Source organism: Anabas testudineus, chromosome 6, assembly GCF_900324465.2.
Source record: "Anabas testudineus chromosome 6, fAnaTes1.2, whole genome shotgun sequence".
NCBI lineage: Eukaryota > Metazoa > Chordata > Actinopteri > Anabantiformes > Anabantidae > Anabas > Anabas testudineus.
The window spans coordinates 8,225,099-8,239,836 of NC_046615.1; the positions used below are offsets into that span (position 1 = coordinate 8,225,099).

The following is a 14,738-nucleotide window of genomic DNA, read 5'->3' on the forward strand; positions in this document are numbered from 1 at the left end:
CCCTCGTCTTCCTCATCCTCCTCTCCTCCCACAAGTCAAGATGCCCCGTGAGTCTGACTACAGCAGAATCTCTGCCTGCTACAGCAGCACTGTCCTCAAATGTCTCCTCCAAACCACAGTGAATGGGCAAGAGGAAGAGGAACGGCTTGAAGGGGCGGGGGGTGTCGGACTGAGAAGTTGGACGCAGTCTGAAAATGTAAGTTAAGGAACGCTGAAAAGCCAAGTACAATCACAGCAATCAACAGCTACAGCAAAGAGGATGCTAAGGTCAACAGTGCAAAGAAGAGTAACACTTTAACTACCTATAGAAGAAGCAGTCGCAGCACATGAGAACCCCCATCTCGTCTGTGGTGAAGAAGAGCCGGGGTGACGAGGGTGGGACCCTCAGCAACCTTTCAACTTGCTGTCTCCACTCTTCTCTTGAAAACTCGGCTACAGGTGCACCAGGACCGCAGCTCCCAGCTCCAACATAGCACTTTGTGTAATCATACAACGGCTGCTGAAACAGCTTTTGACCTTAGCGCAGGTCACGCAGGACGTATGGAAAGTCCGATGCACACGGATCAAGTAAGCCAAACAAAACTGGAGAAATGTCCAATAGAGGAAAAAAACAAACCTTTCACAAACTCAGACACATTTCTCTGAGCATGTTTCTCTTTCTCTCTCCCTTTCAACTACTGCAACGGCCTGCCTCACTTTAACACTCTCCCTCTCCCTACCTCCCTCCCTCTCTCTCGTTCGCTTTCTGGCTCCTACTTGAAAGGCGGGAAGATTAGCTTGGCAAACAGAGTCCCATAAACAAACTGCTGACTGCTGGACAGCACAGGGTGGACTGCAGGGGAGAGTGAGAGATAGAGTGTGGGAGAGAGCGAGAAAAAGAAAGAGAGAGAGAGGGGGTGGGGGGGGGACAATCCCAGGGAGGCTGCAATCTTGGCCATCTGTATACAGCATATCCTAAACAAGAGCTAAACATCCCATCTCCACCCACTGCTCGCACAGACCAAACACCCGGTCCTGTTTGCTAAATCTGAACTGGAGTCAGAGCCTGTCAAACCTTTCTGGAGGGTTAATCAGTGCAGCAAGCCGACAGCCTCATCATGCTTATACACATGAAGTGAAGTGTAACTGAGAACAGCAGATGGCTGCTTGTCAGCTCTGAAGTCAAAATGAGAAGGCACGAGCAGCACAGGACAGTTTTGTGCATGTATGCAGTGACCACGACTCATAATACACACAAATGACGCAGAGGTATGGGATGGGAGGGGTTAGCGTGGAGACAAGCCCCCAGAAAGCGAGCCAATCATTGCCAGAGTCGATCATGGTGTGGGCAAATAAGGTGAAGGACGCCGAGTGAATTATGGGCCCTTCGTGCATCGTTCAATAAGACCAATCTCCTCTTTTCCTTCTTGTGAGTTACTTGCTTCTTTACAGATCAAAAAACACACACATTAAAAAAAAACAAACACACACACACACACACACACACACAGGTACAGGAGTGTTTGTGGTGCTGTAATCTAAGACTGCTGGACTTGACAGACACCAACACAGGATTAACCCGACCGTGACGAAGGCTGCGGCTGAATACTGACGCTCAATGTCAAGCAGGCCAACTATACGCTGCCGTTCGGAGAAAACAAATCACTGCAGTCTGACAAGGAAAAAGACAGAGCCAACAGAGGCGACCGTCACCTTCAGACGACGTCTGCTAAGTTATCATTTGCAGGGGTGCACTTTTATTCTGTGACGACTGATGGAGAAAGCCCTAAACAGCGCGACAGATTAATCAGTAACCAGAGCTGGTGGATATTTTCACCCAAACCCTGCTGCACTAAACTTCAGACGACACTGCAGGGCAACACTGAACTGCTTCCCTGCTACTTCTCCCTGCTCTTGTTCTGTTCTGAGATAAAGACAAAGAAGAACTGCAGCAGCCTGGCAAAGCACTTTTACATCCAATGACGTCATCCCCCCTCCTCCTCCCTAGATTCCTGTCACCAGGAGCTGCAGCTAACAGGCCCCCTCTTTCACTGTTTAATTACCTCATCCCTCTCACCTGCGCACACACACACACACACACACACACACACACACACACACACACACACACACACACACACACACACACACACACACACACACACACACGTCAAAGCACACTTGTACAGAGGCGTACAGCAGCACGCACATCCTAATTGAAAATGTGGAGAAAAGCAGGGGGATACAGTGATAACATCGTTCTCACATTTTCAGCTGTGTGATGAAGTGGGTGTTTGGCCCTCATTAGCTCCCTTTGTGTTTTCAGCAAAAAAAAAAAAAAAAAGGCAGGATGTGGGTTTTGTGTGTGCCAAGTACAGCGGAAGCCCATGTGCCCTATAACAAGGCAAAGGGGAAAAGGAGTGCCAGAGGAAAAGTGGAAGAAATTAAACTGCCATTAAATCAACTGTCACTTTCAACAATATGTGCAAGATCTTGTGGGTCTGCGAGCGTGTGTTTGTGTGCACTTCCTCAAACTCTGGGGCCTTATCAAGACGTCCAGACAAATAATAAAAGCAAGACATCTGGTGCGACTGTTACGTGAGGCTTAATTTAAGAAAGCTGTCTTGATTTAGTTAGGTGGATGGCTGCGAGACAAAGGAAGGATTTTTCCCATAAACGTACGACTGGGAAAGAAGAACACAATGAGAACAGAGAGAGAGAGAGAAAGAGAGAGAGACACTGAACCACTGTGGAGGGGAAAGACCCGACTCTCGGAGTGGTTTACAAACACTTGGACATGAGCAGGGGCTTTTGCAGTCTTGTCAAGGGAAACCGGGTGAAGAGAAAATATTCACACAAACGTTCCCACTGCTACACAACCACGAAAAGATGTCCAGTGTTACAAGGTGATGTGACTTCAAGAAGGGGTATTTGTTTGGTGGAAGAAAAAAAAAAAAGAAAAGAAAGAGGAGAAGAGATCATTTTACTTAGAGGAAAAACAGAGAAGAGAAAGCCCACCTCACCCCCCAGACAGGTTTCTCCTGATCCTGCCCAGGAGAGTAAGTACACGTGGGTGCCACACTGCTGAAAGGAAACAGGACATTACCAATCTCTGATTAGCCATAAAAAAAGATACACACTGTATATTTCCAATCATAAATAAAGTTCAGCTCGGAGGGTTAGCCCTCTTTTACAGCACACGTGTCCCCACGAGCCCCTAATATTTATCACAATAAAAGAACAAGCTTGCAGAGGTCCCACTGCAGCCTCTGTGAGCATGGCTCGGCTCAATGCTGCGATCAAACATCACTATTGAACCTTTATTGTAGGATGTTAAAGGGATACCATAAAGAGCCTATAAAGTGGCACTGAGCACCGCTCAGGAAACATCCCAGAGAGAGTGAACTGATTTACGAGCTGAACATATTAAAACACAAGCGTGCCGTCCGTCCACCTCCCTCCTCCTCCTCTCCATATGGATAACACGTTAATGATTACACCCCGGCACCAGCCTCTTACCTATTCAAAGTATAGGACCCGTTCCGCTTGAACCTCATCCTGGACGACAGGAAGCGGATGAAGAAATCCAGAATTGACGGCGTTTCAGCTTTTTGTCGCACCTCGAAAGAAACGACCGGCGCCGTGGCTCTGTGCGTCCGGACCGCTGCGGAGCGAGCACGGCTGCTGGTGCTGGTGGTGGTGTCCGGGGGGGGGGGGGGGGATCGAGTTGTTCTGTGCGGTCCTCTCCCAGCACCTTTCTCTCGATCCGTCTCCTCCCAGACCTCCCCTCTCCTCGTCTTCCTCCTCGCTGTAGTTTCCGTGGGGCCGGGTTAACAAGTCTCAACAAGACTGCAGGCGGGAGCGCGTATCGGAGGCATGAGCGCACATCGGAGTGGAGGTGGAGATGGTGGTGGTGGTGGGGGACAAGTGGAGTGATATTAACGCGGAGTCTGGTTGAGGCTGTGTCGGCTTTGTCTCCACAGCCTCCCTGACGCAAACCGCCCCCCTCCCCTCTTAAAAACAACACATCTAGGAAACTTGAACCTTTTGTTTCTATATGTCCACGTCTACACCTCCTCCTCCTCCTCCTCTTCCTCCTCCAGCGCCACTAAAACGCGCACAGCAGCATTAGAAAGACGTTTACGAGCCGGCGGTGCCTTCATGAGAAATGGTTATTGATAAGAGCCAGCTTCCCTTCTCCACCCACCCCCCCAATTCACGGTCCCGTGGAGGTTCTCGTGTTTCCACAGCTTCACCTATCTGAGGAGCTAAATATGCACATTTATGCTGAACACAAACCAGACTCCAGCACTCCACCACCACAGTCAACGCCCGAAGGGTGAGACAGATCTGAGCTAAGAATAGGGCTGAGGATCCAATAATGCCATTTAAATCCAAAGTAGCCCTTCAAAGTGTGCTGTGTGTGTAAGAGTGAGTTTCCGATGGACACGCTCACACATGCTCACTTTGCTTTTCCTGATAAAGGAAGCTGGAAAACAAGGATTAAACAGCAGATACATTTGATAGATCAAACATGAAACCTGGAGGATGGACCTTCTTAATTTGTCACTAATGCACCAATGAGCCCCTGATCTCCCACCAGGTGCTGCTGTGAGCACAAAGACCAAGTGACCAATAACAATGAACCATAATCACTGGCTTGCTGAGTAATACCCGTGCCGTGCAGCGTTTTCAGCATCCTGAAGGGGCAACGTAATGAGCTGCAGGGATGTTAAAGTGCAGGAAATGAACGGCAAGAAAATCCAAAGTGACTTTGAGCAGATGTAGATTTGACACCGGAATGACTTTACAATGACAAAGCGTGATCTTTATCGCTGCACCCAGACACGTCCCCGGGGAAGAAAGGCTCACTGGCCCTGTAGTTGTCTGTGTACACCAACTACAGCTAAAGGTGTTTGGTCAAGTTTGGATTTATATGGAAAGATCTATTTAAAAAAAAAAAAAGAAAAAGAAAAAGTGGGATCAGATAAGTTGGAGAAGAGAAACGATGGCTATACTGAGAGAAGGGAGAGAGGGAATATGTTGAGCAGAGGGCCAGACCACAATGACTGTAAAATGGAGAGACCAGATGTGTTTTTCTAGCAGGGAGCTTTACAAAAGAGGGGAGGGAGGGGGGGCATGAAACGGGGGCTCCAAAACTGGAATCCGATCCAGGATAAAATGTAACATAAAGGAACTATTTTCCAATGAAAGGTTTAATGAGGGGGCGATCCCAGCTCACCTGAGAGCAAACACGCATTTAAAAGAACCTCGAGCCCTTTTGTTCAGCAGATAAATGAATAAATAAAATCAAACGTCTCGTTGGCTTCTGGGTTTATAGATCAGAGCAGAAACACGTACGAAATGGTGAATCCAGGCAAGCGGCGAGTCTTGCAGCATTCAGGGCTATTCAGCATTACATCACGAGAGTGCGTTGCAGTGACTGTGTTTGTGCGATTCCTCTACTCCTGCAAAAGCACTCTGGGTTGGTTTCAGCGGCTCCGAGCTCGTTTATTACAGTAAGAACAGCCTGGCACTCAGAACTGCTGATCAATCGCACTGCTGCTGCTGCTGCTGCTGCTGCTGATGCTCAGTCAGTCACACTGCAGAGTTACACAACAGCCACTAGAGGATAGAGAGGAGGAAGATGGTTAAGGATATATGGATATGAATAAAGGAGGCTTGGAGTAAAAAATATATATAAAGGAATGTGTGGTGGAAGGAAAAGTGGCCAAACACTGCAGACCACAAAAACCCAATCAGTGTGAGCTTTATAGACGCAGTTCAAAACAACCCACTAAGAATCCATGCATATTAATGCAATTAAAGACTGCCAAGGCAATACAGGATGCCTTCACTTCTACATCCAAGGAGAAAGAGCTGCAAATTATGTCAAGGTGCAAACTAAATGTTCATAAATACGTCTCTCTCATCTGCCTCGCTCACAGTGACAGGGAAGCTTCCAGAAAGCAGTCATTGCTGGCGCTGTGGTGCGGCTGTGGAATAGCCAGGGCCCCTCCACTCCTACACAGGCTTTCCAGGAATACATTACACAGAGTCAAATGCTGGACCGCAGTGCACAAACACACACACACACACACAAACACACAAACACACACACTAATGTGGCTCCAGCAACTTAAGTGCATGTATGAGAGGAGAAGCCAGCTTTAGATACACAACGTTACTGCATGTGCCAAGATCCCCAGCACAGACAGAGGTGCTACTGAGAGAAAACACACACATACACACTCCCTGCTGTTAATGCCAACAAAAAAAGAAAAGAAAAAGAAAAAAAGATGAATGTTATGAAACCACTAACGTGTGTATTACGCAATTTAATGTACAGAGGGGTTTGCTGCCAAGAACCAAGAACATACTGTTTTACGCTTACGCACGAGTGGGTACACCCAAATATGTTTTTTAACATGCACAAACACACACACACAGAGCATGTGTGTGTGTGAGCTGGGACCAGGCCAATGGGGGTGCAGTATCATAGAGCCTATATATACAGCCAGGCTGGGAGACGCCAGCGTCACAATGTCAGTGTGTCTATGTGTCCATCCTTTGGCCTGCAGTGGGGGGGATGGGGGCACCACTATAACTCATCTTTTACAGTCTGTCCATTCCAGCAGGCTTCTGTTACCTGTCACTGACCATCTATCACCACTAAACCGATACAGCCCTCTCAGCACTCGTTAATGCACCTTTTTATTTGTGCAAAACTAAATTGCCCCAAAATGTGTCTGATTTTCATGCAAGACTAAAAACTAGATAAAGGGTATAACTGGCAAAACACCACTGCAGCTGTGTTCACATGAGGCCTGAGCGTGAAATTGTGTGTAAAATTACACACGTGTTGACCTTTTCTCAAATGTCACCTGGACGCCACTGAAGGCATATGCTATGTCTGGGTATTTATGAGTTCTGCACCTAATCGCAGTTATCTTTCTATATCTACACAGGCGTGGTTTCAATTTAAATTCCACCTGACAGAGGAAATTAAATGCAACTATACTCATTCAGGGGTCACCGCTCAGGCATTTTGACAATGTCGAGCTCAGACATTCTCAAAATGCCTGAGCTTTGAAAAACCATTTCATCTGATAAACAAAACAGCACAAATAACTGTTTTGATGCAGCATAGGAATCTTATAGGCTGACTGGAGTATCTTTAAACCTCAAAATGTTGAACCTGAGTTTGAATTAGTGACAGTCATAAAAATAATGACATAAATGAAAGGACCCTGAAATACTACTTAGACTTCCTTGTGTGAAAAATGTGTTGAAATTTTGATTTGTTTCTTTGAGTAAGTCTCATAGTTTTTAAATAGATCTACTGCTTCTCATAAACAGAACAAACCAAACACTGAAAGAGACAAATCATTCATAACAATCATGAGTGATTGACACTGCATTATTATAAAAGCTCACAAAGGAAGGCGAAGGGAACCAGTGATGTGGTGAAACACTGAGTGAAACTATGATGCCACCTACTGTTTACAAGAAATAATGCATTGTTCATGTGGGAAGAACAAGCTGGCATTTCCACTATCTCGTTCTTTCTTGGGGCTGCTGCGCGGGGCCTGAGGAGCAGTGATGAGAGACAGGCAGCAGGCAGAGCTGTAGGCAGCCACTGATGTCCTGTTGATTGGTATGCAGTCTGGTATTGCTGGCATGTGAATAAAGGCTTTGCACATACAATGGGAGGGAGAAGGTGAGGAAAGAAGATGAAAAGATGAAAAGCACAAGGAAGGAAGGAGAAGGAAGGCAGCTCTAATGCTTCAGTGATGTCTGGCATTGTTGGTATGTGAAAGACACTGAGGTCGTGGAAAGAAAGGAGGGAGGCAAAGAAGAACTAGGGTGAGTCGTAGCGTAGATGGCCCAAGAAAGAAAAGACTCAAAGAGTACCATCAAGGAAGAAAAATAAATGGTTGAAAGAGGTTTTACATTAGGGATGAAGACAAACCACTACCAGTGTTTCTCTAGCACTGAATGAATGCAGCTTGCAGCCACCAATAAATCATGCTTTGAATATCCAAATGGTCAAAACTGGGTTTAGTAGAAAAACAAATTACCCTCTGACCTCCCCTTGAAAAAAAAAAAAACAACAACAACTCAATGTGCGTCAGCAGAGAGAAACAGTACTATTGATCTGTGTGTCTGCCTCCGACTGGTGGTGGACTAGTAATACTGGTTTAAGTCTGCAGCCGCTTAATACAGTCATGTGATACTGGACTGAAGAGAGCCGACAGTGCCCAGTGCAGACTGGGAAAGCCTGAAAGCCATGATTATGCAACTACAAGATCTGATTTCATGCTCATTTGGTCTCTCTCTATTTCACTTCCTCTTCCTTCTCTTTCTATTCCTCCATACTCTACTTTTATCTACATTCCTCTTGTGTCACCACAGCGTCTTCAACATCTCTATTGTCTGATTAGTCTTCAATTATAAGAAACACATAAACACACAGACTATACATCACTTTCTTTTCCAAAACAGTGAACTCACATGTCCTGATAAAAATCAATACGGCAGACCAAACAAACAAAGTTACCTAACAGCTGACAGATAAGCATATATCTGCCCAATGGACAGTCATGTGAACTGGACATGTGCTGCCCTCTTGTGGTATTCAAAGATACAACTGTTAAATTCAATCAACATCGCTCAAGGGCTAAGAAGAGCTGACATATTTGCAAAAGTAGAGAGGTGCACAGGCTCAGACACTGAAAAGATAAGGGGGGAAAAAACCTCTGTCTTTTACTATCAGAGGGTCTCAAACCTGAATATTAAGCCCCATGACATTTCAAAGACATATTGCTATATTTGGTGATTTCTAGAACCCATACGTGATAAAATAACCCAGATGCTTTTACTCTGAAACTACAACACATACACCAGATTTTTACAGAACTGAGGGATATTAATAGATTTGCTGATTTATTCCCCCATTCTCACATTTTCTGACATGAGATGTTTCAGTTTTGTGATACCGGATAGGAGAGAAACAGACAGAGACTCTAGTATGCAGTTTGCATCTGATTTTGTAGGGATTTTCTACTTAAAAACTACATTTCACATACTATTACCATTATTATAATAATATTATTATTATGCCTTTGGATGTAGCCAAGTCAAAGAAAAACAAACTACAACCTGAAAACTACAACATGTTGGATTTTTTTTTCCACCATCAGAAATAGTTCAACTGTACTGTTTCACAATACTGTGGTTAAAACATCATCAGCTGTACCGCACGAAGACAGATGCCGAATAAACATAAGCCACACACAATTTAGATAAATACTTTCTTAAATATTTGTGCAGCTGTGCTAACATGACCTATTCTGATCCGCATTACCAAACACTGAGCTGCCGACTGACAGCAACAGGCTTTGAATTACTTGGAACCAAATCTGAAGAGACTCAAAAATGTGCAGTGACACATTATAATGTATTCAAATCTCCACATTCGTGGTTGTGTTAAAATGCACCAGACGGCGCACATTGAGCACACGGAGCATGTCCCAGCAGCTCAGAACTGATGCTAGGAAAAAGGCCAACGCCCAGATAGCTAATCCTCACTTTAGAAGCAGGTACTTACTCTCACGCACTCACACATGTACACACAAAAAACAGTGCTGAAGTGTGGGCTACACAGCTCCCAGTGGTTATGTAACAGCTGGTGCAGTGGTGTATGGATGCGTGCATGTGTGTGTGTGTGTGTGTGTGTTTATGATATGCCCACACACCTTTGCACAAAAGGACCCCATAAACACCTTTGGTCAAAGTTGCTCTCCTTTCATCTGTCAGAGAAAGACAACTCTAATATACCGGCTTCAGTGAAGGCATCACTGTAATATAGGACACGAGGAAGTGATATGGCGAGGTCAGCAGCGCCGAGCAAGACGAGAAAAAAAGCACAGAGGAACAAGATGAGGCACCATGAAGAATTTATGTGTGTTATTTAAGGTTGTAAGATAGAAAATTGTCTCAATAAAACTATTACTATATTATTATAGCAGAAGACACAAGTTCATGACAGTGAAGGAGACATGTTGACTAGACAAAATGGGGAAGACAGAAAGATGGAGAAAGACACGTGCGGTTAGAGAGCGAGCTCATGTAGCTGCTTTCTGATAGACCAAAGCAGAGTTAAATGCGCTCGTCTGAAGCCCACATGAGGAAACAGCACTTCCTGTGTTTGTGCATCTCACTGTTGGCTTTCCTTTCAGCGCCACAAGTGACAAACACTTCCTGCAAGCTCCTGCTCCAGACTCCCCTGGCATGGTGCAGACACAGAACAATGAGGAGGCAAAAAGAACACGTTACAGTATAGGGTGGGACAGAGTGGGACGGTAGAGTAGAGAGCCAGGGACACAGAGAAAGAGAGAGCAGACAAAATATAATATACTATAATATAATATAATATAATATAATATAATATAATATAATATAATATAATATAATATAATATAATATAATATAATATATTACACAGTTATGAGAAATGTCCAATCTGTGTGCACTCTTTCTGTGTCCCCCCCCCCCCTCTTTGGCCATAAGTGACACATGAACTCAGCAGAGCGGACCAAATCCCTGACCTACTGTTCTATGAAAGGAAACGGATGTGGGGTACGTCTCTCACTCCCTCTCTTCCTCTCTCACTCACTCAAACATGCAAACCGACACATCATGCAAAGGTTTGAGGATAGAAACAGCTGACAGAACGCATATCCAGCCCCCCAGAGTCCATAGTCGTATAGCTTCATACAGAGCCGTACCCAGAGCTTTACCATTTCTATTTGTTGCATTTCCTGAATCTTAGCTTTTGAAGTAACTAAAAATTGGAATAACTCTACAACTTACCAATAATTAATAATAATTTCGCAATTTCGTGTTTTCATCCATAACTAATACATTTAATCAGTCAGCGGCAAGTCTTTGTGCAAAAAGATTCCATCTGATCTCATTTTATCAATAAAATCTCAGATAATAATTCATAATTTACAACAGCTCGCTGAAAGTTGTCAGTTATTAAAATATACAACAGTTCTATTGTGCTTATTGATTGTGGCTCGAATACGCTGTACATCTGAAACACTCAACATATTCAAATTAAGACAGGCTCCTCATTTAATCCTACCCCAACACATAACCTGCAGATATAATGTGCACTACAATAAACACTACCACTTCAACTGTCTATTTCCTGATACTGTGCACGAGAAGCAACACTGTCAGCGACGATGACAAGCACTAACTAACAACACGCACAATGTTGTTGGCCACTTCTCAAAAAGCCCAGCTGCCCAAGATGACCCGCACTGCTGGGGAGGATATGAGCAGCGAGAGAGGGCCAGAGCAGCAGAGCGGAGGATAGACAAGAGAGACGATAAAGAGAAACATGGAGGTCAGGAGTCACTGTTTGCTTCACAGATCTCCATCACTCTGTATATAGGCTAATCTCTTCCATCTCGCCTCCCTTGGTTGGCCAGCTCACTTAGCCTCATTTAACCAGCTAACAGCCGGTAATAAATCAACAGCACACTCCTCTCACCTCTAATCTGTAGTAGCTCCGCGCACTCCCCCTGATATGTGACTCAGTCCACTCAGGCTTCCAGTGCGAGGCAGCTGCTGTAAGACGAAAACCTCTATTGGGAATATGAGCCAGACAGCTAGCAGGAAACAGTATGAGGCAAAAATAAAAAAGAAAACGAGAAAAAGACAAAAAAAAAGAAACTAGAGATAAAGGTGGAAAGAAGATGAGGAAAGAAAGGAAACTGGTTTCTGGCTGGAGTTAATGACTTTTGATCAAGCTCTTGCCCAGTTTTGTTGTCTTGTCCTTGTCTAACATTGTGGTTATAATAATAAAATACATATTTGTTGTCATACGTGTTACCTGATGATACTATAAACATTAAAACTTCTTTTGCTAACAGATGCATGTTATTGTGCGAAGTCGTCCTTTCCTTTCCCTTAGCTGTGAGGATTAAACTGAGCTGCTGGCCTCTCCCACACCTGGACTCCTCGTAATACCCTGTGTTCACAGCCAGTGTTTAGTACAGCTAGTTTTAACCTAGTGTCCAGTGCTAACAGGCTGTTGGCTCAGCGTTAGCGTTCATCATGAGCACACACAGAAAACACCAGTGATTAAAAGGGCTTTTAGAAAGGTCACGCTTAGCAGGTCCACTGCCTGGCAGCACAAAGCAGAGGAGAAAAGGGCAGTGTTGTGACATCATGCCAAACATCTGTGTATGTAAAAGCGTTCCTGTGCTATAATGTGGAGCAGTGCGTATGTGTGAGGACGACGGCACATGTTCCCCAGCGCGCCCCTTTGCGAGCCCCTCAGTCAGACTTATCCGTGTTTACACAGACACACTTCCTCAAGAGGATATCAGAAGCCTTATCAGGGTCAAATACTGTTGTGCGTCTTGTGTCCATCCTTGAGCTCTTCTGCTCGACTCCTGGGAGGCCCAGTCAGCAGCTCCCGTACAGTGACCCTAAGTAACCCAGCAGCGGAAATCAGACGACCCTGAACACCAGCTCCCTCCCTGTTCGCTCCCTTTGCCTTCATTCCAAGTTAAACTCTTCCCTCCTAACTTTTCCATCCTCCGTCATGTCCTTTTTTTAGATGTGAAGTACCTCATGGGGCTGGTTTGCAACACACTCACAAACTTGAACATTAATGTTTAGCAGGCTGGCAACAACAACTATGAGGGAACCAGCGTTAGATCTGCAGATACAGAGATGTTGATGTTGTACACTTGTATGTATGATAATATTACTTAACTTAAACTTACGCTGCCACTTAAATCTTGTTGATGGATACGTTGGCCTTCCCTACAGAACATTCTATTCAGTAGCACAGAAATGAACAGTACATAGCAAAATATCAGACCGAATGATTCATCAATATATCTCAACCGATTAAAGATAAATAAGCACAGTCATTGGGTGCAGCCATGGACCTGTGTAAATTTACATTTTCAGTGTTTGCATTAAAATATTGTTTCTTTTTTTTTTGTTAAGTGTTAAGTACTGCTGCTGTACTGACAGATGCTTGGTTTGAAACCTCTGCAACTGGGTGTGGATTCGGATACTTTGCATCAATTACACTGTGTGTCCTCGTTTTCAAAGCATCCCACATCAGAGCTACACCCTCCTCCTCCCGCCCACTCCTCTCCATCTCTGGCTACACTCTGTCCAAGTAGAGAGATAGGCTGTCACGGTGGCAGGAAGTTGAGGAGATGTACAGTCCATATGGGCCGATCAGAGCCATATGAAGAGGCTGTCGGCGGATGCATATGAAACATATGGCTGCTGGTGCTGGCCTGTCAGCTATTAAGCCTGCTCCATCACTGTCTCCCTCTAATCTTATTGACTGCCTCTCCGCTGTTTAACTTCTCACTGAAACCACATCCACATGTGCTGTACAAGTGTTAATGCACACATGCACATAGAGAAACACGTGAAGATAAAAGGCAGAAGCACTGAGGGGAAATCTTTTTTTCACTTGTACCTCTTCCTATGGTTTACTGAACTTCGCTCTTTTCAGTGATGTCGGCCTCTTGTTTAAACACGTCCAGCACGCCTCTAAAACAACACGTCTCGCCACACCCTGTCCATGTGTTACACTGGATACATTTTAGCTCACCAATACTTCCTTGACAGCAAGATAAAGGCCATTCACCTTTGTATTCATTTTATTTTATTTCCTGTAACCTATTGTGTGGAACAGCAGCTTCTTGATGGATAGAAACATGGAAGGTGCCATTTACTGGTAATGGTAAATTAATAATATTCCCCTAGGGAAACATGACACCTCCGTGACACAGAAATCACATGAATGAGTCACAAAGTGAGACACTTTAAGACACACTGGGTTTGAGTTTAAAGGAATCAGTACAACTTCTCAGGAGCTACATTGTTCTAAGTTAAGTGAAGGAAACTCTTTGCAGATCAAGTGTTTGGGAAGTAAATGGGTAAAAGAAGCAACCAGGATGCACACCGCCCATGACATCATCTTATACTTCCTGTCCAAAGCTGCGAAACAGGAAGTTCATGAATGAAAATCAGTCAAGAGCAGCTCTCTCAGTCCTTTCTTGAAGTACACATCTCTCAAGCTCACTATCATTATCTGCATTTTTTACCTGTCTTATTCCTCGATTCTCTAGCTTGTTTTTTTTTTTTTTTTTTTTTTTTTTGCTTGGACTCAGAGTGATCTACATACATGTATACTAACACTAACATGATCATTCAAAATACACAAGTGCACACACCTACACATGTACCATGTACCATGTAGCGCCAAAGGCAAGGGGTGGGTCGCTGATTAAAGGTGTGGTAAATAAATCAGCAGAGTGCTGAGAAAGAAGAAAGTTTTAGTGGAAAAATTAGGAGGAGGAGGAACACAGCACACATGCCTCAGGGAGCCGAGATGAACTCAGCTCTCTGAGGCATGTGTGCTTTTATTGTAAGTGTGTGCGTGCGTGTTTGTATGAGTGTACTCCACTTGCTTTGCCTGATGCAAGGCAGAGATCTCTAATCCAATTATAGCTCAGACCAGCCTAGCGGACTAACCTCAGCCACCAAGGACAAACCTAGCTAGCTTACATTAACGCCAACAGCCCACCAGCTCTGCACCGATTTAGCTGCTCGCCGCTCAGCTGAAGCCTTGCCCGAGGGTGCTGACCACATCTTAGTGGAAATATAAATATAATCAGCCAGAATTAAAGGCTTCCTCCTCCAAG

The 14,738-nt window shown here is 44.6% G+C and overlaps 1 protein-coding gene across 3 annotated transcripts in view; it reads right to left on the reverse strand.

Moving 5' to 3' along the window:
* mob2a (MOB kinase activator 2a) overlaps positions 1–14,738 on the reverse strand; it is a 52,821-nt gene that overhangs the window by 28,442 nt on the left and 9,641 nt on the right. Inside the window, exon 1 of one of the 3 annotated variants that reach the window (XM_026364814.1) lies at positions 3,499–3,803. The exons of 1 other annotated variant lie outside the window; for it this stretch is intronic. In XM_026364814.1, the coding sequence (XP_026220599.1) occupies positions 3,499–3,536 (38 nt within the window). In that variant the 5' untranslated portion in view covers positions 3,537–3,803. Of the gene's footprint in view, positions 1–302; positions 681–3,498; positions 3,804–14,738 lie in introns of those variants that run through there. One more of the 3 variants, XM_026364812.1, reaches the window with a different exon arrangement.